The sequence below is a fragment of the Gobius niger genome, assembly GCF_951799975.1.
Source record: "Gobius niger genome assembly, chromosome: 21".
NCBI classification, from domain to species: Eukaryota; Metazoa; Chordata; class Actinopteri; order Gobiiformes; family Gobiidae; genus Gobius; species Gobius niger.
Window position 1 is genome coordinate 16,759,564 of NC_136872.1, and position 26,241 is coordinate 16,785,804.

Genomic DNA, 26,241 nt, shown 5'->3' on the forward strand with positions numbered 1-26,241 from the left:
TAAAGTATAATAAAAGGCAACTTTTATTAAAGAGACGAGATGCAAGCTGAATATTTTATGCTCACTACTGCCACCTCAGGTCTTATGCGTAACTGCAGGCTCTATATTAAGCTCATGCATGACGGCGCTTTGGACCCGAATTAACACCTTTTTGAGTGACAGTGCAAGATTTTAGAGGCAGTTGTGGTGAACGGGTCTGGGCTCATTCTACACATTAGGACATGGCTGGAACATGTAGGGGAAGGAAAATACATAATTTCAACATTTTTAAACTCTATATAGTCCCTTTAAGGAATTGCTGATCTATCGTTATGCACAAGTTGTAATGATCAGATCAATTTATGTCAGTTGTTCATATTAATGTAACCTAAATATGTAGAATCATGTAGAAAAATCCAGTTATTTTTGGTTAATGTTTTCCATTACAGTTTATTAACAGAAAAAAAAAATGACTTTATTGATCTGGGGAAAAGAGGACCAACTTTTTCATTCACAGCTACTGCTTTGAAGAAAGTCTCTTGGTATTGGTTAATATCAGATATCAGCAGATACTCAAACCCCCAGTATCTGTATCAGAAGCAAAAAAGTTGGATCGGTCCCACTCTAATTCCAGGTCCCATTAAAAGTCTCCTCTGCCAGTCTAAAGCACTTGTTTATTGACGTATAACTGGTTATGAAAGCTATAAATCCGAGACCCCAGCTTTGACATCTTTCCTCACCAAAACAAATAGCAAAAAAATACTACATCCTCACTAACGCCTTGTTACTGTATTCCACTCTGACTTAATCCGATGTGATCAAATACAGTCTTGTACCACCCTTGTTTACCGTGAGCATATCGCGTGTACTCGTGCGTCGCTCTGGCCTGACAGCTCCGCCGCTCTCGCACAGACACGCGTCCAGCTGACCCTTCGTTAAAGCGATTACACTTTAATGAACGCAGCACCCGCCTAATCCAGTTTGGCTCAGGACGGAGAGACGAGGCCACAACTGCACAGCTGCACCAGGAGCCTGAGTGTTGGAAAATTGTCTGATTTGCAAATTTTCCGACATCTGGCGCGATTATTGGATATGTTTTGTGAATGCATCCAGTGGATCAAATGAAGGTAGAATGTTCTTTGCAATGATGGTGATATTTTTGTAAGACCTTTCAGAAAAGGTTGGGTACACTTAATTTTTTAAAATACTCGTATTTTAACGATTAGAGGCCGACTGATATGAGTTTTTCTAAGGCCGATGACGATACTTGGGATGTTATTTGGCCAAATTCGATATGCTTGGCCGATATTTTTAACCAATATTTTTGGCCGATTTTTCCAAATGTCTGGTCTATAATCCTGTAAAAATAAATACTTGGCTGCTCCAGCACTGGCCGATTTTATTTTATTACTTTAGGTGATCCAATCATAGCTTCTGTCCCAGCTTTGATTAGTTGTCGGTAGCATTAGCATATTGCTACTAGCTGCTGCATTTTACGCGGCGATCAAAAATACATTAAAAATGACATGCAGGGGTTTAGTGAAACTTGTGTTTAACAAACTTTAAGCTAACCAATTTTCATTGCGATGTTTCTCACCTCCCCTGAGGCCAAGGGAGTCGTTTTAAAGCCCTGACTTTTCTCTTTCCAATGCAAAAAACGGGAAGTATCATCATCGGTCCTGGAAATATCAGCTTTTTCGGCACTAGATCAGCCGATAGCCGATATTGTAAAATCCCCAAATATCGGTATATCGGCCTCTATTAACGATACTTGGTTTTCGATGCCGATACCTGAACTAAAATATTTGCCATATAGAACTGCTTGTCCTAAGCTACTTCTGCCCTTTTAAATTGCCCCAAGCACAGTTTCTCCAGTCTGGCTTTACCCAAATCTGAAAGCAAAAAAGTGGCAAAAGAGCGGAAAAAAGAATGAAGAATGAAAAAAGGCACAAAAAAGTTTCAAAAAAGAGATGAAGTGCAGAAAACGCAACAAAATAAGAAACAAAAAAACAACAATAAAGCAATTAAAGAAAGACAAAAAGCTAACCAAGTAACTTTCTTCAATGCTGTCCCTAACACTCTAGAGATAAACGTTTTTCAGTACCTTCTTTCGCTACTTTTATTTTATTTTTTCTTCACCAGTAGTAACTAAACTTTTTTCCGATACCATTACATATTTTTGCCTTCTTGAGCAATAGTGCAGGCCTAATGAAGAGTTAAAGCAGCGTGAAGCTTCTATCAGAGCGAACACCAAATTGAGCTTCCTGGTTATCGGCCAATCACATCACTCCTGCGTCCACACACACACCCGTCACACCCGGCCCTAAGCAGAAAGTCAATAATATGCAGTGGCTAAAAGCAGGAGCAGGGTATTTTTATCAGTGGCAATTAGGGAAGCATTAGATATAAATAACGTGCAAAAGATATTCTTGGATGAACAAAGATATAACAGATGGGGATTGAATAGAAGTGGAGCGTACAGAATCCCTCTACCCTCCACGCTGGAGTCCTTTGTGCTGCTGCTCCTTCCAACTGCGCTAAATCTCGTCAACAATTCAAACACTAAAACATCCCTGGGTCACAGTGTCACATTATGTTGCATGGTTGAAAGGAAAACCATTTCAGCTCCACGGGGAGTTTCTCTGTTGTAGCGAGTGACCGACAAAGAGGCCGCGGGAGGAATCACAGACAGACAGTTACGACTCTCCCCAAGATTTAACCTTGAGCGTTGCCACCAAATCTGGACCAAAAGTATATGACAGTATTGCATAATCCGCTATTTTCAGGGCAGAATATATAGAGCAACGTTTGACGTTTGACCAAGGGAGGGATTATTGGATAAGGAATTCAAATTACAAGTCAACAGATTAGTCTAATACAATAGTGTTTGGTCTAGCTTTTAATATAATTTGGCCTGTAGTATGACAAGTATTAATGGCACACAACCCACTTTGGAGCTGCACCAGGCAAATGAGAATGACTTATGCCCTACGTCAGGGGTAGGCAACGTCAGGCCCAGGGGCCAAATCCGGCCCTTCAGCACAGAATCTCTGGCCCCCAAGGTGATTTTGAGAAATATTATTACACAAGTAAGCGATCAAATACCTGTTAAAGTACTCTGAAAGTGAAATGTGTAACTGTGAAATTCTGTCAGTATTTCTTAAAGCAGTACTAAGTAACTCTTGCCCCTAGAGGCCATAAGCGCAACTGCAGGTGCAACTTATTAATTGTCTTGGAGGGTAAATACTACGCCGACAGGAAAGCCGAAGGGAGAGATTGTACATCCAATTATACAATGGCTGTAAATACTGTTTAAAGTGACGTTAGCTCACCGTTAGCTTTGCCCGTTAGCCTGTTAGCTTCTTCTTTGTGATTCCATTAGTGTGTATTGGTGACTCCGGACCGGTGGCAGTCAAGTTGCAAACATGGTTTTCTGGCCAGAGACACCAGGGGGAGATGAAAGACCCTCCAATCATCCCATAAACGCTTGTATTACCCCCACAGGGACTACGAAAAGGATTTATTAAGGTAAACACGTTACTTAGTACTGCTTTAAGTTTCCTGGCCGAACATCCCAATATGTCGTATATATAATGTAAAACAATGGCATTTGCAGGAAATGGTTCTTTGCTTTGAGCTACAATGATGAGGTTCAGCCCTTGGTGTTATGGCAATGATGAAAATCGGCCCTCCTCGAAGCAAACTTGCCTACCCCTGCCCTACGTGTTGCCAAACACTGAATCATGAGTTTTTGATATGGGTACATCAACGATATTCGGTTTACGATACCAATACTTCCACTAGGGCTGAACGATTTGGACGAAATTTCATATCTCGCTATTTATGCCAGATATACGATATAACTGTGTGTTAGGTGAAAACCAAGCATTTTTCAGAAAAATAAAAACATAATACAAAAGAGTGCCGTTTAATTGATGGATCTCGATGTTGATACGATAACGATACTTCTTTCAGCCCAAACCTCCACGATACTGTCAAGACTCTAATGTCAAAAAGCCTGAAATCACCATACATTCCAATTTTTTTCCTGCTTCTTTTTACAAAAATCTCCTGTGGCTTTTGGGTGATTTTGATGGGCTGTGACTCCAGTGGCTTTCGGGTCAAATTGAACCGAGAGCCACACGAGGGGTTCTTGCTGTATGGTGCTGGTATGGTTTATCAGTATCCAGCCCTTGTGGTTTTGTGTGGGGAAAAATAATAAATACTTCTAACACACGAACAAAACTCGCTACTTTGATGAAACCTATCAGACAGTTAGATCATCTGTTTCCAGTTCACCTCCGTTCGCTCCATCACGACTGCCTTGGCAATGTTATCAAAATCCTTAAAGCAATTGTTCTGCTTCTCGCTCATAAACTTGAAGCTGGCTAATCCCCGCCGCAACAGTGCCAGGATGAACAGATAATGTGCGTAATTGCCTTCACCTGTTAGTGGTCACAACGTTACGGCTGACTGTCTCACTCCATAAATCCCTCACACTGTGGCGTCCTGTCAAGGTCAGCTCGTATTAAGTACATTTTATGAGCCGGTGTTATCGCCCAGGGGGGGACAGTGTGAAATTCGAGTCGCGGGAGCCGGGAGGACCTCGAACGCATCGCTGGAGCCTGGGTCGTGGAGCACTAAAGCGGCTGTAATGCGTTCAGGGCCCGAGTCGCGTTGCTACAGTTTCCAAATCTCCACAGTGCGATGGAGATGTTCCAGGCTTTTTCCTCTCGAGGTCCATTTACAAGATGAATGTGAAATAAGCTGTTGATATTGAGCTCCTATTGAGTTTGAATCATCAGTGAGATTCATCTTTCCCTTTTACGTAACTGGATGCCACTGTCCTTGTCCTCGACACGTTGAGGAAAAGCAGAGCATATGTCAGAGCCACGGTGCCTGCAAACTGTCACCACGACACACCTCAACAAAGGGAGACACGCGCCAGAACAACACCGCCTCCCCTCCACCCATAATGCATCACCGCCGAGAGGGGAGTAAACAGTAGGCACTAAAAAACAGGTCTCGTAAAACACACACGCACCTTAAGATTTAAAAACAGAGGAGCAGAAAAGACCCCTGGCTACTCCCGCTCTGCCCAATCGACCGCAGCCTCCCCTCTCCACTGCAGCGGCATAAATTTGTCCCCTCCCAAAAGAGCAGAGGGAGGAAAGACGGCGCACCTGCCACAGGACAAACGACTGGGAAGACGAATTGGGAATGGCTGAGTGGTTAGGCCCCGGGATGATCCTCCAGCCTGGTACTGACTGACCAAATCTCGCTCCTGACAGTAACATGGAAGACTGCGTCAAATGCAGTGGACCCATGTCGTGACTTAGGACAATGAAATACACGGCTGGTTGTGCAGCTTGTTTTCTTTTGGGCCTCACAGACGGTACCCACAAAATGTTAGTGGCAATCAAATTTGTAAAAGCATCGTCAAACATAAAACAAATCTTAGGGCTACCCAAGTAATCAAAATTCTATTCAAATTTTGATTACACTAAACGATTACAAAAAAGCATAGTCAAACACACAACAAAATAGAGTAGACGATAGTCCTGTACAGACAACACTGCAATTCAGCACAATCCATTCTAAAAAGAAAAATAAAGAAACAAAAATAGTAGTAGCTTTAGTAAATGTTTGGTTGATAATGGGGATGTTTATCCTTTTAACTTGCTATAGTAAAAACTATTATTAAGGATGCCCTCCCGCTTGTCCACTCGAAGTGATCTCACGAAGCAAACTTGCATTATTTCATGGTGCTGGGATTATTTTCCCTTCGCATTTCACGTGCCATGGCTCATGCTTTTGCCTGACATAAAAACAAAGAGCGCTGTGTGATGATGTCATCAGGCCGCGCTGCTCAGTTTACTTGCGCAGGTGTGAGGGCTGGCCAGCAGGGGGCAGGTGTGAAACAGAGACCTCTCCTTAATCGAGGCATACTTGAAATCATTTGCACTTTTATGATTGTTCAGAAAACAGAAAATATTCAGCATAGTTTTTTGATTAAAAAAGGTCTATTTATTTTATTTATTTATTAAAGGCAACAAATAATCTTTTGAATAATTGTGATTTTAATTATGACTAAAATAATTGTGATTATTATTTTTTCAATAATCGAGCAGCCCTAACACATCCCAAAACTGAAACTTTAAAAAAATCAGCCATCCATCAGATTAAAGTTTTTTTGTTTGTTTTTTGTGCTTTGTCACGGGCCGATGATCTTTATCCAGCAGCAGGTTGATTATATACTGATTGTTGTTATTGTTTTGATGGAATATGCCAAAAAAAAAAACAATGACAGTGGACACACAAGTGGTCGTCCCAGGTTCTATTGGGTCGATCAAGCAGATTATCATATCTTGCCCTAATAGGGAAAAGCCCCAAGAGAACCAATCATGCTTTCTCTGCGGGGGAATGTTTGAAGGATTTTGATTTCATACTGTATTTTGGAGGTGAAAGTGTTTTCTGTGGTTTAGCAGCCGAGAGCCCGAGCATGAAAACGCTCACAGCAGGCTCCGACCTGCGTTTAACACACACTGTACTCTTAACAAAGACTCATTTCAGCTCCAATTACGACACACGGCTCACATACCAACTCATGAACATTGCACAACTGGGTTTCCTGTTAATGTGGCTTCCGTGTATTGAGCCGAGCCACAATTCAGAGTATTCCCTTAATCTATTGCTTTAACTTAGAAACAGAAGGAGAAAAAATTAGCTTGTGTTTCTTTAATTTGATGTTTTTAAACTCCACTATACTGCACATCCACCAATCATGGCGCTAAGCTAAGTTGGAGATCAAAAATTGTAAATTCCTCAAAGTCAAAAGAGGCTAGCCTAGAGGGTTATATCATTGAGAGATGTACAATCAGACATTACTACATATGGGAGCAATGTCTACATGAGAAGGTTACCGTCCCCCCTTTGGGTGAAGCAGAAGCTCTTGTCCATTGAAGTGAATGGTCTGAGATTGCCTGAGAACTTTTATGTCTAAAAAAATTTTCATTAGTTTTATTCATTTGTTGAATATGAAAATGATGCAAAGGAAGTGATCTTGCTTCAGATAATTCATACAGAAGAAGTTATCGCTGTTCCCCACTGTGATCATTGCATGTAGGGCTGTGATGATGTATCGATTTTGTGATATATCGTGATATTTTGCAGGACGATACAACACTTTTTACTCCGATATCGATATTTTGATGACGTCATGCATATTAATGAGGTAGTGTCAGAGCAGTAGAGGGGAGCACTTGGACCAAACACTGTCACACAATTATATTACTTTTAATGATAGTTTATGCAATTAAAAATAAGATTCATTTGGGGTTGATTTATCTCTTTCTGAAACAGGACGGTGATTTCTGACAGATCAATTTCTATTTTCAGTAAGTCATGGATCATTTATTCACTTAATGATTTAAGAACAAGGGGTACAAAGGGCATGAAAACAAATGTAAATGATGAATAATATGTAGTATGTAAAAAAGAAAGGTCAAAAATGACATGTTTCTTAAAAATCGTGATGTATCGCAGGTTATTTTATCGCAGTATCAACGTATCATGAGATTATCGTACGCCACGTATCGCGTATTGGATCGTGAGGTACGTAGAGGTTCTCACTCCTACTTACATGTGTGGAATATTTGCTTGGCTAACTTTTTCACTGGTTGGTTTATGATGTAATGAATCTACTACTGCTATTGCTGACGTTAATGTGACAGATAATAGCAAAAAACTCTCTTTAGATTTCCATTGAAAATAAATTGCTCCCTGTCGACTTCCATTTCCATTTCTAGGTGGTTATTATCACTGGTTTGGAATATTTCATTCTTTCATACAAGCAATCCGAAATTTCCTATCTGCTGCCATGCTAATTCCCTTTTTCATTTCACCCAGAGGGGGCATGGACTCTGCACACATGTCCGGATGTTCCTCCCATTTATAGTGAATAGAGACTTTTTTACACCAAGGCCGACATGTTTTGGACAGTAGATGAAAGTCAAAGAGAACCAACCATCATCTTGTTCAAGGTAAAAGTGCAAACCAAGAAAGTGTAGCTGCTCACAGTCACACAGGAGCGCCTTATCTCCAAGCAGCAAGCCAATCCAATGGAGAAAATGCAGCCCTTCTTGGCCCGTGTAGCGAGTATCAGCCCCGCAGCACCAGAGAAAGTGGCCAAGCTCCTTAATGAACAACACGGCTAGTCGCAGCAGTCTGTTTGCTCGTATTAGATAACGCATTTGTGAGGTACTTTCCATTTATTTACCTTCAGCGTTAGGGTAAAAAGGGGGCAGCACTAGAGATAATTGTAACACAGTGTCGTCCTTGCATTGTGTTCTGGGGCAATTATAGCAAACGACCGACAAATGCGGCATGTATTATTCAGCACATCCTGCGTCCTCCGCTGCGCCTCTTTATGCCAACGGTATTCATTACGAGAGACCCGGACTTCGCCATTTATTTTTAATGCAACGGGAACTGCAATTTTCACTCTCGCTCTTATTTTTAGCAGCGAGTTTGTGCTCGTTTTAAATGCTCCCAGTGTAATACGGAGTGTTATTATTATTGTTCTGTATAAAAATAGAGGCAGTCGTAGTTAAATGCCCCGCTCTGGTGTTGTTAGACAGTGGATGCTGTTGGAGGCGGTGCACAGGGACAAAACTTGCGGAGATTGTTTCACAAGTTTGTATATTCAAATTGTATTTCCTCTGAGGCTAATTTTCATTGTGGGAAACAGACAAAGTACTATGAGGAGTTAAATCTTGCCTTTTCGCTTCATTAGTCTTGCCCAGAAGCAGCACATCCATTCTCTCTTCTCGACTTTAAACCGACTTAACTTTCCACACTTGGAGCTTCAAATCTCTCCACTGCAGAAGCGCCCAAATCCATCATTCGGCTCCGAGTCCCGGGACTTCCCCCCCGGCTTCTCCTCACAGCTCTGTGTCTTCAATAATGCACGTGCTCAGATAGACAGGACTCATTCCTGGAACACCTGATGCGACACACTGTAGCAGCAGCACCTTAGGTTGGGTTCATATCAGAGAGTTTGATGGTGTGTTTCAGACGGAGGGCAGAGGAGGGGGGCAAACTCTTATGAAACATTTACTGTTTTTGCAATAGACCTCCAAAAAAATCCATATTGCAAGAAGCCACGACATATTACATAACAATAGGGTTTTCCATATGACCAAGAGTTGCACATTTTTTCAACACATCCTAAAACAAAGTGCAACCTCCCCCTCTGTTGGTGCAGCTGCTTTTTTTTTTTGCCTTTTTCTGCAAACTGCATTTGTGGTTTCTGTGCTCCACATTGTTTTACTGGATGCGTTTATACGTCTTTGCCATGTTTTTGTGGGGATTGGTGGATTTCTTTTACTGCAGTGTCCATAATGGTCCTGAAGAAAGCAGCTTTTGAAAAGTAAACAGCAGCTTATGAGCTAAACCCATTCGAGACCAACACATTTCTTCTTCTGAAACACTGAAGAGGCACCAAGAGCCCCCCACACCTGCAGCACAGTAGAGGCGTCACATGAGGCGCTACAGGAAACAAAAAAGGGACAAAGGAGGTATCCGGGCAAGGCTCACAGCTAAGCCACACATGCCTTCTATTGTTCTGGCTAATGGACGTTCACTGGAAAATATAACAGATTAACTGCTGAGCTCTTCCCAGAAGATGGTGAAAAACTGTTGTGGAGCGGAGGGAGCTGCGCTGGAGGAGGTGGAGCTGACCAGTGCAGGACACCACGCTCTGAAACAGGGACAAACCCAGGAAGCGGTGCACGGTTTCAGAGGATCAGAGGAGACTGAAGGCAGCCAGGTCTCCCCGACCTCCAAAAACATGCTGGTCAGGTTAACCCAAAGTGGTGGCACAGCTCAGTCGCAGCGGCTCAGGACTAACACCTGAACACTATTTTGTCGTACAATGACAAATAAAGCACTCACTTAAACTTAAAAATGTGCAAAGGTTCTGCTCTGGTCCTAATTTAGTTCCATTTTAACCATTCTACTTGTTCCGTTTTAGTGAAAGTGTGCTGAAATTGTTAAGGAAAAAATATATTTTTGCACAAAATTCAAGGGAGTTTTCAAATATATTCATTTTTGTGGTCAACGGACTGGAGGGAGGCATCTAACATTGTGGCGTTTTGTGTTTCAGGTCAATATTTTGATGCTATTAACCATAATAATACAACTTCTTCTTGAACGCCGACTGTAACAAGTGAATGTCTCCTTTGTGAGATCAATAAAGGTTTATCGTATCTTATCTTATCTTATCTTATCTTATAAACCAGGACAAAACAGCTACACTATGGCATACAAAAGGCAAATACTTCCAGTAATCTACTCTACGGTCCGTTTAGAAAGCTACAGCATTGTGAGAAGGCAACCTATAAATGGTATGCTGAAGGAATCCCGAGCATGTGTGCGTCTGACAGCCTGTTCCTGTGCTATACACTGGAGAGGGCTTACTCACTCACTACAGGGTCTACATATGCATGAGGGGCACGTCATGTTCTCATCGCGGCTGGGATTGTTTGGTTAAACATAATGAATGATTGGGCTCCCGAAGGTGGAGGAGGAAAAACCAATGAACACGGCGGAGGAGACGACTATGCTCAGGCTGCGCGATACGAGAAAACAACTGCAATATAAAATCTACAACTAAGTCAGACTTCAACTCTAGCAATAATTCAATATAGTAACCGTGACAGCCCGACTCTATTATCACTCACTCATGAGCGAAAGCAGTATAGTTTTTGTGGGGCTCATATACATTAGGGGGCCATTGTTCCTCTGTCTTTAAGCCAACAGCTGAGAAAGTCACCTGGCATTGTTTTAGTGTCAGCCCCACAATGAATGAAAAAACGCAGTCACAGAGTAAAACTTGCAATGTCATGTCAGGCAATAAAGAATGTCAAAAGTCTTGAGGAGAGAAGGAAGACTGCTGATGCTGAGTTTTTCTATATTAAACTGTCTGGGAGATACAGGGTTGAGCAGTCACAAAAAACTTGTCAGAAAATCAAAAATAATCAAAGCGCTATTGTCAAGAGATGCAGACAAACAAACGGTGTTATGTGGCTCACAACCTGATCAAAGCCTATTCTTGGTTTTAAGTGAAGTGAGACGCAGGGAATGAATGCGTAGTTGCTCAAATAGAGACCACCACCACCTACGACCAGGGCCGGGTTCAGGATGTCATTAACCCGCACAAACAGAACACAGGCCACAGCAGCGTCACCTGCAACTTCAGGTTTTGAGCAGAATTCCACCATTTTTACTGAGATATGTTCTTACCTGAGCTTAGACGAGTTGATGCGTAACTGTCTAGTATTTGTGTGTGGGCTCAGTCACGCAAATAGACCAAAGATGTTGTTAGCATTTAGCCTCTCCCAGCATATTCCTATAGCTCCAAACTGGGGTGAAGTTAGAAGCGACCAAGCTGTTCCACTTTTTCCCCATTTAAATACAGTTACGTGAAAAGTGAAAAATTAACATTTTCTAAGCAGATAAAAAGGGGTAATAAATTGTAAGTAGGGCTGGGGAAAAAAATCGATTTGAGTTAAAAATTGAGTCGGTAGGTTAAAGGAAATCATATTTTTTAAAAACCTTTTTTTTTTAGCTCTCTGCCCTCAGAAGAAGAAGGTCCTGCAGTACAAAAGTGCTAAGAAGAACAGAGCCCACCAACAGATTTTTTTGTTTCATTAGCTCAATCCAAATACAGTATAAATAATTTGAATGTTAAACAATCTTTGTTGCACAGTGCGCAATGAGTTTTCAGTTAGAGAAAGGGTTTGGAAAGGTTTTTTTTTTTTGGGGGGGGGGAATTTCCCAGCTCTAATTGTAAGGCGTAATAATACCCACCCCAGCCCTACTACTACTACTGCTACCAATCTACTACAACCCTCTCAGTATGATCACCTGTCACGATAACAAAATCCATCCATCCATCCATCTTCTTCCACTTTTCCGTTTCCGGGTCGTGGGGGCAGCTGTTGGAGCTGCCCAAATCACACTGCACCAGCCCCTATGGCTCCTCCTGCAGGTGGTGGGTCCACAGAAGGATGGCCTCACGATTAACCGGGCCTGTTGGTCTCTCATAAGGGGCTTCTGAACTGCTCTTTGTCTGACCCGTCACCAAGGACCTGTTTGCCATGGGAGACCCTACCAGGGGCCCGAAGCCCCCGACAACTGAGCTCCAGGATCATTCGGGAGCTCAAACCCCTCCACCACGTTAAGGTGGCGGCTCCAGGAGGGGCAATAACAAAATCTGAAGTTCAATATATTGAGGCACGTACTACCGTGATAAACGATATTCAAAACTCGAAAAGGAGTTCTTAAAATTTCCCGCAATGAACATGAAACACAATTAGACACAACTTACTTTGGGTAAAAAATAACATTGTATTGATTGATAAGTTGATATTGTAATGGTCTTGACAGCTCTATGGTCAATATGTCAACATTTTGCCTACAACTTTATAATAGCTACAAAAACAAATAGTATAAAATGTATGGGAAATTGTCATGTGCCATCACTCTTATGCCTAAATTGTGGTTGAATACTTAAAATAGGGAAAACATGTTTTCGTAATGGATCGTGCATGCAGTCAAATCCAGGCAAAGACAAACTTCCACTATGTAAAACGCAACAGTTCAAAAATTCACCACAATACGAGTAAAAATAATTCAAGCGAGATCCTCATTTTTGTCAAGGGACCAAAAACTCCAAATAGCAACAAAAACAAACACAAAAACCTCTCCAATTTGTATTTCTAAAGCTAGTTCTGAGGAATCCCTGCAGAGTTCAAAGCCCAGGTTCAAAACTAGAGCAAGCGAGATAAGGAGCACTGTATTTCACAAATGAAAAGGTCAGGAAGTTCCAACACAGCGGTGACCTCTGGGGCCGCTGTGCTGTTGTGGCTCTGAGGAAGGGAGGAGCTCAGGCCGGAGACGGAACATATTTCTAACATTTATAACTCATGAAATCCTGGTCATGGTCAGAGGGGGGCATTGTTGCTTGATTACATTACCAGCATAGATCCATCAAAGTGGTCGCTTATTGTTTTCCGAGTCGACGTTGCTAAATATTTCCTGTTTACTTGCACATGTTTGTCATTTACCTCCAGGTTTCGGAACAAATTGGTCTGAGGGAGAAACCCAGAGTGAGTGTATTTGAGTCTGCAAGGGCAAGTGCAACCCACAACTCTGTGTAAACAACATACCAAGTGGCATTTTTGGGCAACAGGCAGGAAGAGGTTAGGGCTACGACACCTTTTCAGTTCACAGCCCTCTGCACGAGATTAAGCAACAGATACAAAGTCAACATCACACATATCATAGCTGCAGGGTTTACACAGGCTTCATTCTTTCATGGACGAGGCCTGTAATGAAAAGTATTTCTAATAGGCTATTACAGCTATTACTTCTGCAAGTCCAGACACTATCATTTACAGCTACAACAACAACAACAACTTCTATTACTACTGCAGCTGCTACTACAATTGTTACAACTATTAAATACTTATTCTCTACCAATCACCAAAAATGTTAATGCAGCTAAACTCCACTACATATAAGCTATAGTACAAGTACAAGAGGCATAAATCACGATATGTCAAAAACCTGTCGATCTCTTAACCCCCATATTTCTCCAGCTTGACATTACCCGGATCTGAAAGCTTCTTGAAAAAAGCGCCAATATAGGAACGAAAACGAGGATGAAAACTAGGGCTGGGAAATATATCGGATTGGATTTGGATCACAATACTGCTGCAATACTAAGTATCGATACTTTATCAAGTATTGCAATACTTGATAAAGGTCATACCGCCTTTGCGATGCCCAATCCCGTCAGACCTTGGAAGCTAAGCAGGGAAGGGCCTGGTCGGTACTTGGATGGGAGACCGTTTAAGTAACACCAGGAAGCCTAGCGAATGTAGTGAGTGAGTGAGTGAGTGGTGGTGGTCGGAGGGGCCGATGGCGCAGACTGGTTGCCTCGCTTCTGTCAGTCTACCCCAGGGCAGCTGTGGCTACAATAGTAGCTTACCACCACCGGGTATGGAGTGAATGAATAGTGCAATGTAATGCGTCTTTGAGTGTTCAGAAAAGCGCTATATATAAAAAAATAAAAAATACTTTCAATACTTGTGTTTAGAAGCATAGAAGCATTTTTATTATAAACTCCCTTGTTGTGTTAGTGCATTTTTTCAATCTTAACACTTTTTTAACTTCGGACACATGACCGTTTTCTTTTTACACATTTTAAGATCAACATATTACTTATCATAAAAACGTGCCAGTTGAGAAGCTTTTAGATTTGGGTAAAGCCAAACTGGAGATAATGTGCCTGTTTAAGGCGGGGGTTTTAACCTAGTACCTTTTAATAAAAGCTAAACAAATTAATAAAACAGAACAAATCCATGTCTACTGACCTGCATCATATGACAAAATCCTATTCTTGGGCTGGGAAATTAGTTCAAATTGAAGTGAAATTGCATTCCCTACTTTGGTCAATCATAATAATCATCCTAGGATCTTATAATCGGCAGGTTTACGGCTATTCTTTGGCAGAAACGGCTCCTAGTTTTGGAGTTTGGACGAGACAATGGAAGATTTTTGTGGGTTAAATGAAACTGGAGGGTCAAATGCAGAGGATCCGATTCCCAATGCAACAGTTATAGTCCACAAAACATCATAAGAGAAGAAGTGCTATGAAATAAAAAGATAGGAAAAAGGCATCCCTACACACATAGTACACAGAAAAAGGTCAATAACAGGGGGAATAGTAGCAGTAGGATGTCCCACACGGATGTACAGTGAGTGACTCAGACCCTGCAGGCGCTTTGGGGAATCACTGATTATTATTTGTCAGCAGCGTTTTCTGAGAACCCGGCCGGCTCTGGAGCGACTCAGGCAGAATCCTGTTTAAATGGAGATGACACAGCCAGCGCTTCAGCACATCTCCACTCTCCTCCTCACACTTTTCTCCTCTTTGTGCAACATTCTCGCTCTCTCGCTCTTTCTCTGGTGCAGCGACCGCAGTGAAATCGAAGGTATTTGGCGAACCGTAAAGACCAGTCAAAAAAAATAAAGCAGCATCCAATAGATCACGACGAGGCTGAATTTTCTTTGTTTTTGTGGCATATGCATCACCCAAACTATGCAAACAACTAATATCAGGCTCAAACAATGTTGGTATCAGAATGTTAATTGAAATACTTCTGTGTATTCCAACAATTCTTGCCCTCACAGCACAATATTGTTGATCTTCAGAGCAGACCCTCAGACGTTTTGGTTGCTTTCTCTCTTAGCAATTAGTGGTGAGTCCGTCGGCTGCTAAAAGCCACCGTCACACCAGGCTCACATGCTGCTGCTGACATCTTAATGCTGCTTTCTCGAAACGCTTTGGGGCTTTGCAGAGCTGGGGAGCAAAGCCGCAGGGGTATGCTCCCTCCGCTTCTTAGGGTTTTAAAGTGCGGAGTGCTGTGGCATTTTGGGACATGAATTAAACATCCACCGTTAGCCTACATTTTGTGGAGACAAACTGGATTCTCTGGTTTGCAGCTATTTACCGTAACATGCAGGGAAGCGCGAGGCTCATTATCAATGTTGATTCAATTTTGGGTGGCATGGGTTTTTTTTTGCCAGATGCTACTCCTGGCGCAGCCTTTCTCTGTTTTGTCATTGTGTCAAAACAACAAAACAACTAAACACTAGGAATTCAGGAAGACTTGACAAAAACTGAACGTTTGCCTAAAGCATTTTGTTCTAGGCTAAAAACAATTGTCAATCTTAGCCAGATGGACCTCAGTGATTTTGCGATACAGTGTGGATTCTTGTAATATGGATATTCTGTCACCGAATATCGCAATAACAATAGTTTGACAATATATTACAGAGATTGATTGGAAGCGACAAGTTTTAGCTACAAAAACATGGACGACAGTGGCTCAACAACAGTATGGATTCAAAGCCTAGACAAAACTCCTCCTACCCAGCTCCAAGCATGTTCCTAAAAAGGGCAAAAGGGCTGCATCTTCACTGTAGACCAGGCATCTCCAACCAGTAGCTCGCCAAGCCTCTCCAGGTAGCTCACCAAAGACTTTCCACATCTCTACGAGTCTACATGCTTGACAACTCAGATTCTAGATGCATTTTCTGTTTGTTCTGAACATCCTGAACACAATCTGTGAACAGTTGGTTCAATATAGTAAAGTATAAGGACTAAACTCAAGTCCATCTTGGCAAGTAATTCTTCTGGGTGATCTCCACCTAAGATGCATTTTTCACAAGTGTTTTTGAACAAAAGTAGCTCTCCGATGTTCATATTGTGTAAAAGTAGCTCGTCAGGTAAAAAAGGTTGGAGGCCTGTGCTGTAGACGCTGTTAGCTCTAATGCTAACGGCGTCTACAGTCCGGTCCTCATTAGTATACGAGATTTATACAAGATTTCTAAAAATGTCCTCATGAAAACCAGCCCGGTTTCTATAATTGTAACTAACCCAACGTTATTCAGGAGCGAAGCTGTAGAAAGTTTAATAAAATTAGAAACCAGGAATGTGTAAAGTAAAGTGCAATGCTTTGTAATGGAAAACTAGCTTTAGCTGCAGCCCCTACATGGAGGTACTACAGCAATGGCAGCCCCCAGCGTCGTGGTCATGAAGTAGAGCATCCAGCGAGCGGCCATTGATCCAAAGCTGTGTGTCCTTGGGCAAGACACTTCACCTGCCTCGTCTATGTGTGAATGTGGAGTGTCAGTGAGTAGTTGGAGGTGTTTTGAGGGGCTGATGGCGCAGATTAACAGCCTCACTTTCATTGTTCTACCCCAGGGGATCTGTAAAAAGTAGTGCATCAGACATCCATGGAAGCATATCATTTTGGATGGTTTGATTGTGAAAAGGCTATGACAAAAAGAATAGGTTCTGATGTACTATCTGCCTCAGGAGGGAAAGGTTAATGTCTTAGCAATTGCTTTTTGTGAGAGGATTTTAACATTAATTTATTCATTCAATACATTCTTTTGCACAAAATGGTCCATAGAGTAGTCGCAATTGTCACACACTGCCTCACCGGTCCGTCTTTAGCCTAAATTACCCCATGATTTTCTATAAAGCAATCAATCGTAATGGCCCTACTCCATCACACAGTTAACCTGTGCCCCTGAATGCGCCTCAGCCCCCTGTCATTACAGCTTTATAACAACTGCACGGTCAAAAAACTAACACAAAACCTGGAGTCTAATGACGATGCTGCTTGGCGTGTGTGGCTCCCTCGCAGCGCTGTGTTGTGTAGACTGCCGGCTTGTTGACTCATTCACACACACACAAAGACGCCTACTTGAATGTCTTTGTTGTTGGGGATTGCGCACGGGGTGGATAAAGTGTCGCGATTACGGCGACGACCTTGGAGCATTGAACGCACCGCGGCGAGCACTTTCGCTGGACATATAATTGCACAGACTGACTGACTGTTTTACCCTATCAATGACGGGCTGCAATGTCTCGTCCTCAATGTCAACAAGGATGACAACAAGCCTTTTTGTTGGTGACAAGTGACCAGAGGAAACACAACAACAAGCAACAACTGGCCATTCATCCAAAATAAAACCCACTGAAGGAGAATCACATGAATGCAACAGATACCCAGACACTCGCTTTTTGTGTCCAATTGATAATATTTCTCTAAGTGCTAGACATTTTAAACTCTCTTGTGACATTTTTACTGAACTAAGAAACCAGTTGATCATGATAACAAATCCAACCAGGCAAGTCAACAGCAAATTCACGAGGTGATAATGAGCAACCATAGTGCTGGTTTATCCCCGTGGGGCTTTCTGCTCCCCTGCGTAAACGCAAGTAATTTCCTCCCCATGAAAACGCAGCTATAACGATTCCCCGCGTGCTCTGTCGTACCTGGGCACGCAGCTGGGCGAAGATCGGTCCACCTCCCAGGTAGCGTACAGGTTCATGTGCACCGGGCGGTTGGAGGTGATGCTGACCGGCTTGGAGGGCTGCATGTGCGGGGAAGGGACGCCCCCAGTGCGCGGGAGCCCTCCACGCTCCGACATCCTGGAGGCTTTGAGCGCAAGGCGAGGCTAACGGCACGGAAACCCCAGCTTATTTTTTGTTTTTTTTTGTCCTGCCTCGCTGTTGCTCCTCTTCTGGTGCCTTCCCTCCTCCTCTTTTTTTGTTGTTGTCTTATTTGTTCGTATCCAGCTTGTTGCGAATGCGTAGCGTCCTGTGCAAAAGTTGAAACGCTAATCGCCGCCTGGAAGTGCACACATTGCGGTCGCGCTGGTGGAAAAATGTGCCTCTCCTAATCCCACCGCCGAGTGCGCGCGCTCCCCTCCGTGTGTCCCGGAGCCTGAACTCGGCGTCGGGGGGCTCGGTGTGGTGCGGTGCGGTGCGCGCGGCGGCGGCGTGTGTCGGTGGTGTTTATCGTTTTTGGAGGAAGCGGAAATTTCTCCGGCTGTGGTCGCTCTGTGAGCCCTGTGAGTGCGGAGCTACGCCTCTTGTGTTGGAGGGACGTAAGCGCGTGCGGCACAGGAGGCAGTGGGCCAATGGGGAGGCGAGCTGCGCACTACTGCTGCTGCTGCTGTGTGTGTTCAAACCGAACGCGAGTGCGTCTTTAATTGACTTTACGGGATATTGTTGCGACTGTGCAGCGCGTTTTAAACCACGGCGCCGTTTTAAACCTTGAAATCCTTCACCGTCATCACAACAGTCAGGCTTTTAGTGGAGATTATTTAGATTTGTATGGACTTCATTTGACCTCTTTTGCTGAAAATTCGTTGGAAAATAGTGTCGTTCTTCAGTGTATCTCGTGTATGTTTTTTTTTGGTTTAGACATAGTTTACACACAGCTTCGACATAAATAGTGTTGGTACCGTTCATTATTTTTTCAATACCGGTACTTTAACGATACTTGGTTTTGATACCGATACCTGAACGATACTTTATCGGATAACTACAGTGAAGTATTTGTCATCTAGAACCAGAACACAGAGCAATAATGTGTGGAAGATCTGCAAGTTTACAATATCATATGGGAAAAATTTGGGCAAAAATAAGGGAAACTAGGAATATACTGGGGGTAAAAAAAATTGGGAAAATTGGAAAAAAATGGGAAATGGGGAAAACATTAGTAGGCTATTTATATGTATTTTTATATTTACAACATTGGGGCAAAAAATAAGGAAAATGGGCAAAAATAAGGCAAAAAAATTGGGAAAAAATAAAAGGGCAAAAAGGGGGGGAAATAATTTCTTCCTGAAACAACCAAGTCATTTCCTTTAACAGCATTAACACTCGGATCTAAAGATAAAAGTTGTTTTGTTTTTTTCCTGCATCTGCTTTCGATACTCGATACTTTTCAATACCATGGCGATATCATTTAATGGTACCCAGCCCTAGACATAAATCATTCCAATTTAAATCTGTTTTTGCCTCTTTTGAGATAGTTGGCTATTTATGGTCCAACATGAAGATTGAGAACCACGGCTTTACCCTTCTTTATGAACAAAGGATTATATGAATCAAAGTTTATGTGGTCACTGAGAGTGTGGCTTCAGGAAATATTGCAATCTATGAAAGTGCATAATCCTTTTGGTGAATGACCAGCCATGATAATCTATATCTTGGTAAAACAGTGCAGAATCTAACTGTTTAAGACAAATTGACATTATATTGTGCGACTTCTACATTAATGACTCCATTTATTTCACACTCAGTGACCCCACAGCCTTCGAGGTTCAATAGTCAAGACATGAAGGAGTCGCTTGCAGCTCTGGGCTCAGGTCTTATTGTACTTTTTACAAGATTATTTTATTGCCAGTTTAATAACCCAGTATCCCTTCATTACAGCCGGCAGCATGTTACAATATTTTATCAATTGCACAGCAGTCTCGCATATAAAGCACATTGATTGCGGTTTTAATAACCTCCCCACTCACATATTCATAGTTTATCGACCTGGTAATTCCTATTTCAACAATAAGTTCTTGTATTTTCGTGTTTCGAATGGAGCTCAGGGACAGATCGTGTAGGACGATGTTTGAAAGAAATGACCGAACATGTGCTGAACCATTTCATTTCTTAGGGATTGGGTTCACACATTTTTTTTAACACAATAGTAAAAAAAAGGGAGAGGAGATATTAAACTTTATGCCAGATTTTGTTTCATAAGGATATTGGCCCAGTGTTAACAGAAATATTGACAAATGGCAAGTTCTATCCTGACTGGCACACATCTATGACCTACTACCATTATATAAGCGTGCATAGATTGGCTTGGAGGGGGAAATACATTGTAATTGCTCTATTTCCGGGCTTGCAGCTGGTCGGCCAGTGTCTCAGGTGCTGTGGCAGAGGCCCATTAGTCACACACACGTGCGCTTCTCTTCCTCCTCACTCACACATTGTAGACACACATTTGAGCAGCAATGGAGCTCAACCGGTTTGTGAAGTCATCTTTAGCTCTGTCAAAGTCTGCATGACGAGGCTGCATGTGAAGGGAAAGTTCAGCTGGGGAAATTTGTAGATTTACGAAAGAGATTACACAGAAATGCCTGGGTTTTATGAAAGACCCATCTTGTCTATTTCATGCTTAAGATACCTTATACTGATTGCTAGCTTTGGATATATATATACCTTTAGAGCAGTTGGTTGGTAGCATCTTGAATAAAAAGTGTTTCAAGGACTAGAACTGGAAATATTTGGTCCAGTACACATGGACACCTCCCAGCTCGGGTCCTATCAGAGGCCTTGGAGCTTGAAGGTTCTGTGCAGTGTCTGTTCCAAGAACTGCACTTTTCTGTACTGAATTGCCTGATGTGTTTCCTGGATCTGCTGCAGCCGCTCCTCCAGTTTGCCCCAGGTGCTCAAATTATCGAAAAGCTCTCACTGACAAAAGAAACTGTATGCCCCTAAAATCAGTTGACTCTGACTAAAGCTGGGTACCATACGAGACAAGGAGTTCTAATGTATTACTCAAGACCAATACTGAAAACTAATGCTTTGAAGAAGTCTGTGTTGTATAGAGCTGTAGTGGAACAGACTCCGTGCAAAACTTCAAATCATCACAACGCTGCTTCCTGTTTCAATCCAGCACGCCAAAATAAAAGCACACATCTCGTCATTGATTAGTTCAGCAGGTACTTGCAACATTATAAGAATATAATTAAATACACACATTGTGTGATTTGTCTGTTAATAGTTAGGCAGAAAGAAAGTTGAATTTGATGGTGCTTTTATTTTGGTGTGCTGGATCGAAACAGGAAGTCATTTCCTGGGCGGCGTTGTTATGATTTGAAGTGATGCACAGAGTCTATAATCTGCCTCCATATTTAACACAGATCAGTACAGAGGAGACATTTAAAGTATTTGCCAAAGTTTCGGCTTATATTGTATTTGTGTGTATTTAAGACACTGCACCATTTCAATTTCTATGCTAAAACTGGAAATTCTACTTGCAAGTTATCATGTCAGCTTAACCTGCTTTGTTTACATTATGGACTAGTGTGTTATTGTACATGTTTGTGTCGTTGTTTATGGGGACCCCTGGAAGAACAGTCATTGTTGCGGTAATAACTAATGGGGATCCGTAATAAAGATAAAGATACAGAGTGCTCCAATGACCACGGGCACCCTCCAGGCCTCCTCCAGCTCCTCTCTGAGCCCCTGGTATCTCCCTAGTTTCTCGTGTTCCTTTTTTCCTGATGTCACAATCGCTTGGTTTTGCCATGCCAACCACAACGTCTTTCTTCTGCTCTTTGTCCACCATCACAGTGTCCGGTTGGTTCGCCATTACCATTCTGTCCATCTGTATCTGGAAGTCCCACAGGATCTTGGCTCGGTCATTCTCTACCACCTTTGTAGGTGTTTCCCACTTTGACCTTGGGGTTTCCAGACAGATGTTCAGGGACACTACACCAGCCACTGCAGTTATGTGTTCTTCAGTGTTCACTATGGCCATTGTAGTCCTCATTTTCCACCATTTTCCTCACCTCATGTTAACTTATCTGTTCTGCATCCTCTGTATACAAAAACACTTGCTTCTTTGTGTCTTCCTCCTGGCTGATTGCTGAACACAATCCCTCCTCGCGTTACCTGATCTCTCCGTCGCACCGGCCTCACGCTGTGCCTCGGTTTTGGCTTCAAATCAGCTCTAGATTAAACAGGTGCCGTGTGAACAGCCCGCGGCGCCGGCGACTGGAGCGAGATCCCAAACTGCGCATCCAAATATGAATCAGAAAGCACCTCACTGCTCCACCCTCGCCACCGCACGCCTGGATGCTGCTGAAAAGATGTGATGTTTGCCCATGGCTTTGCTGCAATAAGGCATCTGCACTGCAATATAACAGGACAGATGGTGGTGCTTTTAAAGACAGATAGTCTGTCGATTTAAGGCGAGACACTGCAGGTGAATTACAGATATCCATTTGAAACTTTTGCTGTAGATCACTGACATAAATGTGAGAAAAAAATACATGGAAAGTTTTCTGTCATTTTATCTTTTCATATAAGAACAAGGTGTTTTATGCCTAAAAATGCCCCAAATTTCCCATCGTTTCGGCGACAAAATCTGAATAATGGATAGAGCTACATTCAAATTTATGGTTTCATTTTATTGATTTATGAGTTACCAAGACTTTCTCAGAGGGGATTTGGGATTTCTTGTTTAGTTTTAAATTAAGCTGTTTTTCAGGGGGAAAATGTGTAAAAATGTAATTTTCGCCTTATTTTGACATTCTAAACTCAATAAATGGGGCTAGGGATTAAATAATAAAAAATCCCTCTGAAAAAATCTTCCAAATATTGTTCAGTCCAAGGCTGGAAAATTTGAAGTCTTTAGACGTGGACATAGCGTCGCCACAATGACAGAAAAATGTGTTTTAAGAAAAAGGCCCTTGAAATTGCATTGTCCCATATAAGTCTATGGGGGAACATTGAATCAGCGCAATATTTAAACATGTTATTGTGAAGATTAGGTGTATTTTCTATTTCCGGGTGAAAGCTTATATGTTCAGAGACCAATTTGGCCCAAAACCTGAAAACTGAAAAAATTTAGTTATGCCTGTAGTGTCTCCCCTTAATGTGTATGCTATGCCCAGCTATGTATCCTCCATCTTCTGTGCTGTCACCTCAGACTCTGTGTTGTTAGAATAAATTCACACATGTACAGCTGAGATCCATTTTAGTGACCAGGGAACATGCAGTCCTCACAGAAACGCCACTCATGATGGTGTCGGGAGCGTATTCTGCAGCCTGTTCCATTTTTAATGACCTGTTTTGAGCCAATGGGACAACTTTAATTGCAGGTTTCACTAAGTATTAGGTAGGGTCACATTCTAATATCAATGGGCACATCGAGCCCCATTTCTGAAGTAGGTTTAGCTCCCACTTGTTCCCTGTGTGTCCTCCTGCTGTGAGTGTGAAGCTGTATTTAAAACTATGTGTGAGTGTTGTTGCCGACATCGCAGACAAAAATAAAGAGACATTTGCAAGTACGCTGCACGTTCAAAAGCGTGTTGCTTAATCAGCAGAAGGATTTAAATAAAGTCCTGCTCTTTTTAACATGCTTTTGTCACCCGCTTTTGCTGCTGATAAAGCGATTAAACCCAGATTAAGCCGTGGTCACGGGATTAGCCCTTGGCGGCCCAAATCTGCCCGGTCAACGAGTGACACAGCGCTGTTACCAAACCAAAGAGTGACCAGTGGGGGCGTTTCAAGCAAGAAGCGAGACTGGGAAAGCAAGCATATGAATTGTGTTTTTTTCTAGTTTGGACATCATTTAGTGGTTCAAAAATGAGGTCTATTTGAGTCCCCTTTTTAAGACCTGGTTTCATCCAGATGTGATTGGTTGTTCTTCAGCGCCTTCCCACGATCAAACTGAACCAGGGCTAAGGCAACACGCCAAGGTATTTTTAGCACGAGATGTTGTCATTGTTCCTAAAGTCACACACCTGTACATTGAGTCATCACTTTCTGTTTAATTTCATCATCGTGTATAATGTTCTGGCACCACCGCCCAGTCTCAGAACTAGTTTTAATTGCCCTACAAGTAATACATTGCCTGTTTTGATTAAGAAAGAGGACCAGTCAGAACTCTAGAATTTGTCTTTTAGTTTCCAGAGGTTTTGGTTATTGGCTAATATTTCAAATGAAACAAAAACTAGCATGAAGTTTAATATCATCTGTCAAAAATGTAACTGCAAACTATATTTTTTGAACCTCTTGCCCAACCGCCTAAAAGCAGTAGCTACTAAGTAACTTGTTTACCTTGATTAATCATTTCCGTAGTCCCTCTGGGGGTAATACAAGTGTTAATGGGTTGATTGGGGGGTCTTACATCTCCCCCAGTGTCCTTGGCCAGAAAACCACAATTGCAACTTCGCTGCATACGGTTCGGAGGCCCCAATACACACTAATGGAATCATGAAGAAGAAGCTAACAGGCTAACGGGCAAAGCTAACTGTAAAAAATATGATTGTGTAATTGGATGTACAATATCCCTCTTGTCTGTCAGTGTAGTATTTACTCTCACGGACAAATAATGAGTATAAAACCGTAACATGCTACGACACCTGCAGTGGCACTTATGGCCTCTAGGGGCATAAGTTACTTTGTACTGCACATTTTCTCTAGTTCGACTTTACCCCAATTTAAAAGCTCCTTGACTGGAGTTTACTGCCTATTGGCCTCGTTTGAAAGCTAAGACTTACTAAAGTGATCTAAACTTTTTGTTGCATTGTTGCCGCAACTCTTTTTTTTTTTTTGGTATCTTTTCGGGGTGCGTACCTATGTTCCCCGGGTACAATTTTTTATTCGTAGGGGAGTTGGTACATCAACCGATCACAAGTCATGAGTAAAACGTCATCAATGTATCAGCTTAACCCTGACCCTGCCCTAGCCACTAACCTTAAGGATAGTGGGCTGGTGCCTAATCTTAATCAATAGTACTGGGGAAAATAGGTACCGGGTAACATAGGGCTGACCCCATCTTTTCGTAGCTTTCTTCATCGCTTTTCCAGCACGTTTTTGTGGCTCTTTTGTTTCTTTTTCATCACTTTCTAGTCGTGTTTTTGTTGCCCTTTTTTTTATTGTGTTATTGTTGCCTTTCCGACACATTTTTGTCTCTCTTTTGTTGTTTTCTGTTGCTTTTTCCATTACTTTCATTGTGCTTTGTCACTTTTTTGGTCACATTGTTGTTGTTTTCATCCTCCTTTTGTCACTGTTTAATGAGTAAGGCGAAACTGGAGAGAGTGTGCTCAGTTCAGGTGAGGGTTAAGAGGTTAACACCATTCCTTCCATGCTGTCAGTGTGACATTGATAGCCTATTTAAATTTAATACAAATGTTCTGTTTTCATACTAACTCCGTGGCCTACATATGAAATCCTGACGTTGACAAAAACGTAGTGAAAGCCACACAGTTCATGGCTTAAGTGATGTGAAGCTCGCGGGGGGTTGTTGCTCCTCGGTTGCACCAGTGACCGGGAGGAGCGCAGTCTGCCGCAGGTATTTAGGTCAGTGTGCTGCTGCTGCTGCGGCTGCGGCTGAGACGGTCAGGTGACTCCGGGGTTAGAAGTCCAACTGCGCCCTCTAGCGGTGAAGAGCACCATTTGAAGTGTATGGAGGATTAGCTTTCATAAATAAATAAATACCCATGTGTCATTGTAGTACCCTTTAAAAACCGCTAGGACACGCCTTCCGCCTGTGAAGTCACACTATGTGCTACTGACTAGGATCATTTTAACCTCTAAACCGAGCACTTTTTCTCCAGTTTGGCTTTACCCAAATCTAACAGCTTCTTGGGAAAAGTGTCAAAATAGCAACAAAAATCAGGATGAAAAGGCAACAAAAGAGTGACAATAACTTGACGACACAGTGACGAAAAATCAACCAAACAATAACCGAAGAGACGAAAATGTGTGACAGAAAAAGCAAGAAAAACAGCACAAAAGAGCAACAGAAAAGAGACAAAAACGCCACAATAGAGACAAAACAGTGATGAATATGCAACGATAAAGCCACAAAAGAGTAACAGAAAAGTGACGAGAAAAAGTGATGGAAAAAGTGACAAAAATGCAATGAAAAGAAATGGCAACAATGGAAAATCTGTAAACTTTTAGATTTGGAGAAAACGCACTTGCACATCTGTATTTCTGTGTAACTTGTGTAATTTTCATTCCAACTAATGATCAGTGTGACAGAAAACAATTAAAATATGACAAAATCACTGTGTTCTCATGTAATC

General features: G+C 42.2%; 1 protein-coding gene across 1 annotated transcript in view; it reads right to left on the bottom strand.

The window, feature by feature from the left end:
* Window positions 1-18,516, bottom strand: part of pacs1 (phosphofurin acidic cluster sorting protein 1) — a 90,182-nt gene extending 71,666 nt beyond the window's left edge. The window contains exon 1 of the mRNA XM_079580349.1: window positions 17,900-18,516. Coding sequence (XP_079436475.1) covers window positions 17,900-18,054 — 155 coding nt within the window. The 5' untranslated portion in view covers window positions 18,055-18,516. The remainder of the gene's footprint in view (window positions 1-17,899) is intronic.
* Between the last annotated feature and the right edge of the window lie 7,725 nt (window positions 18,517-26,241).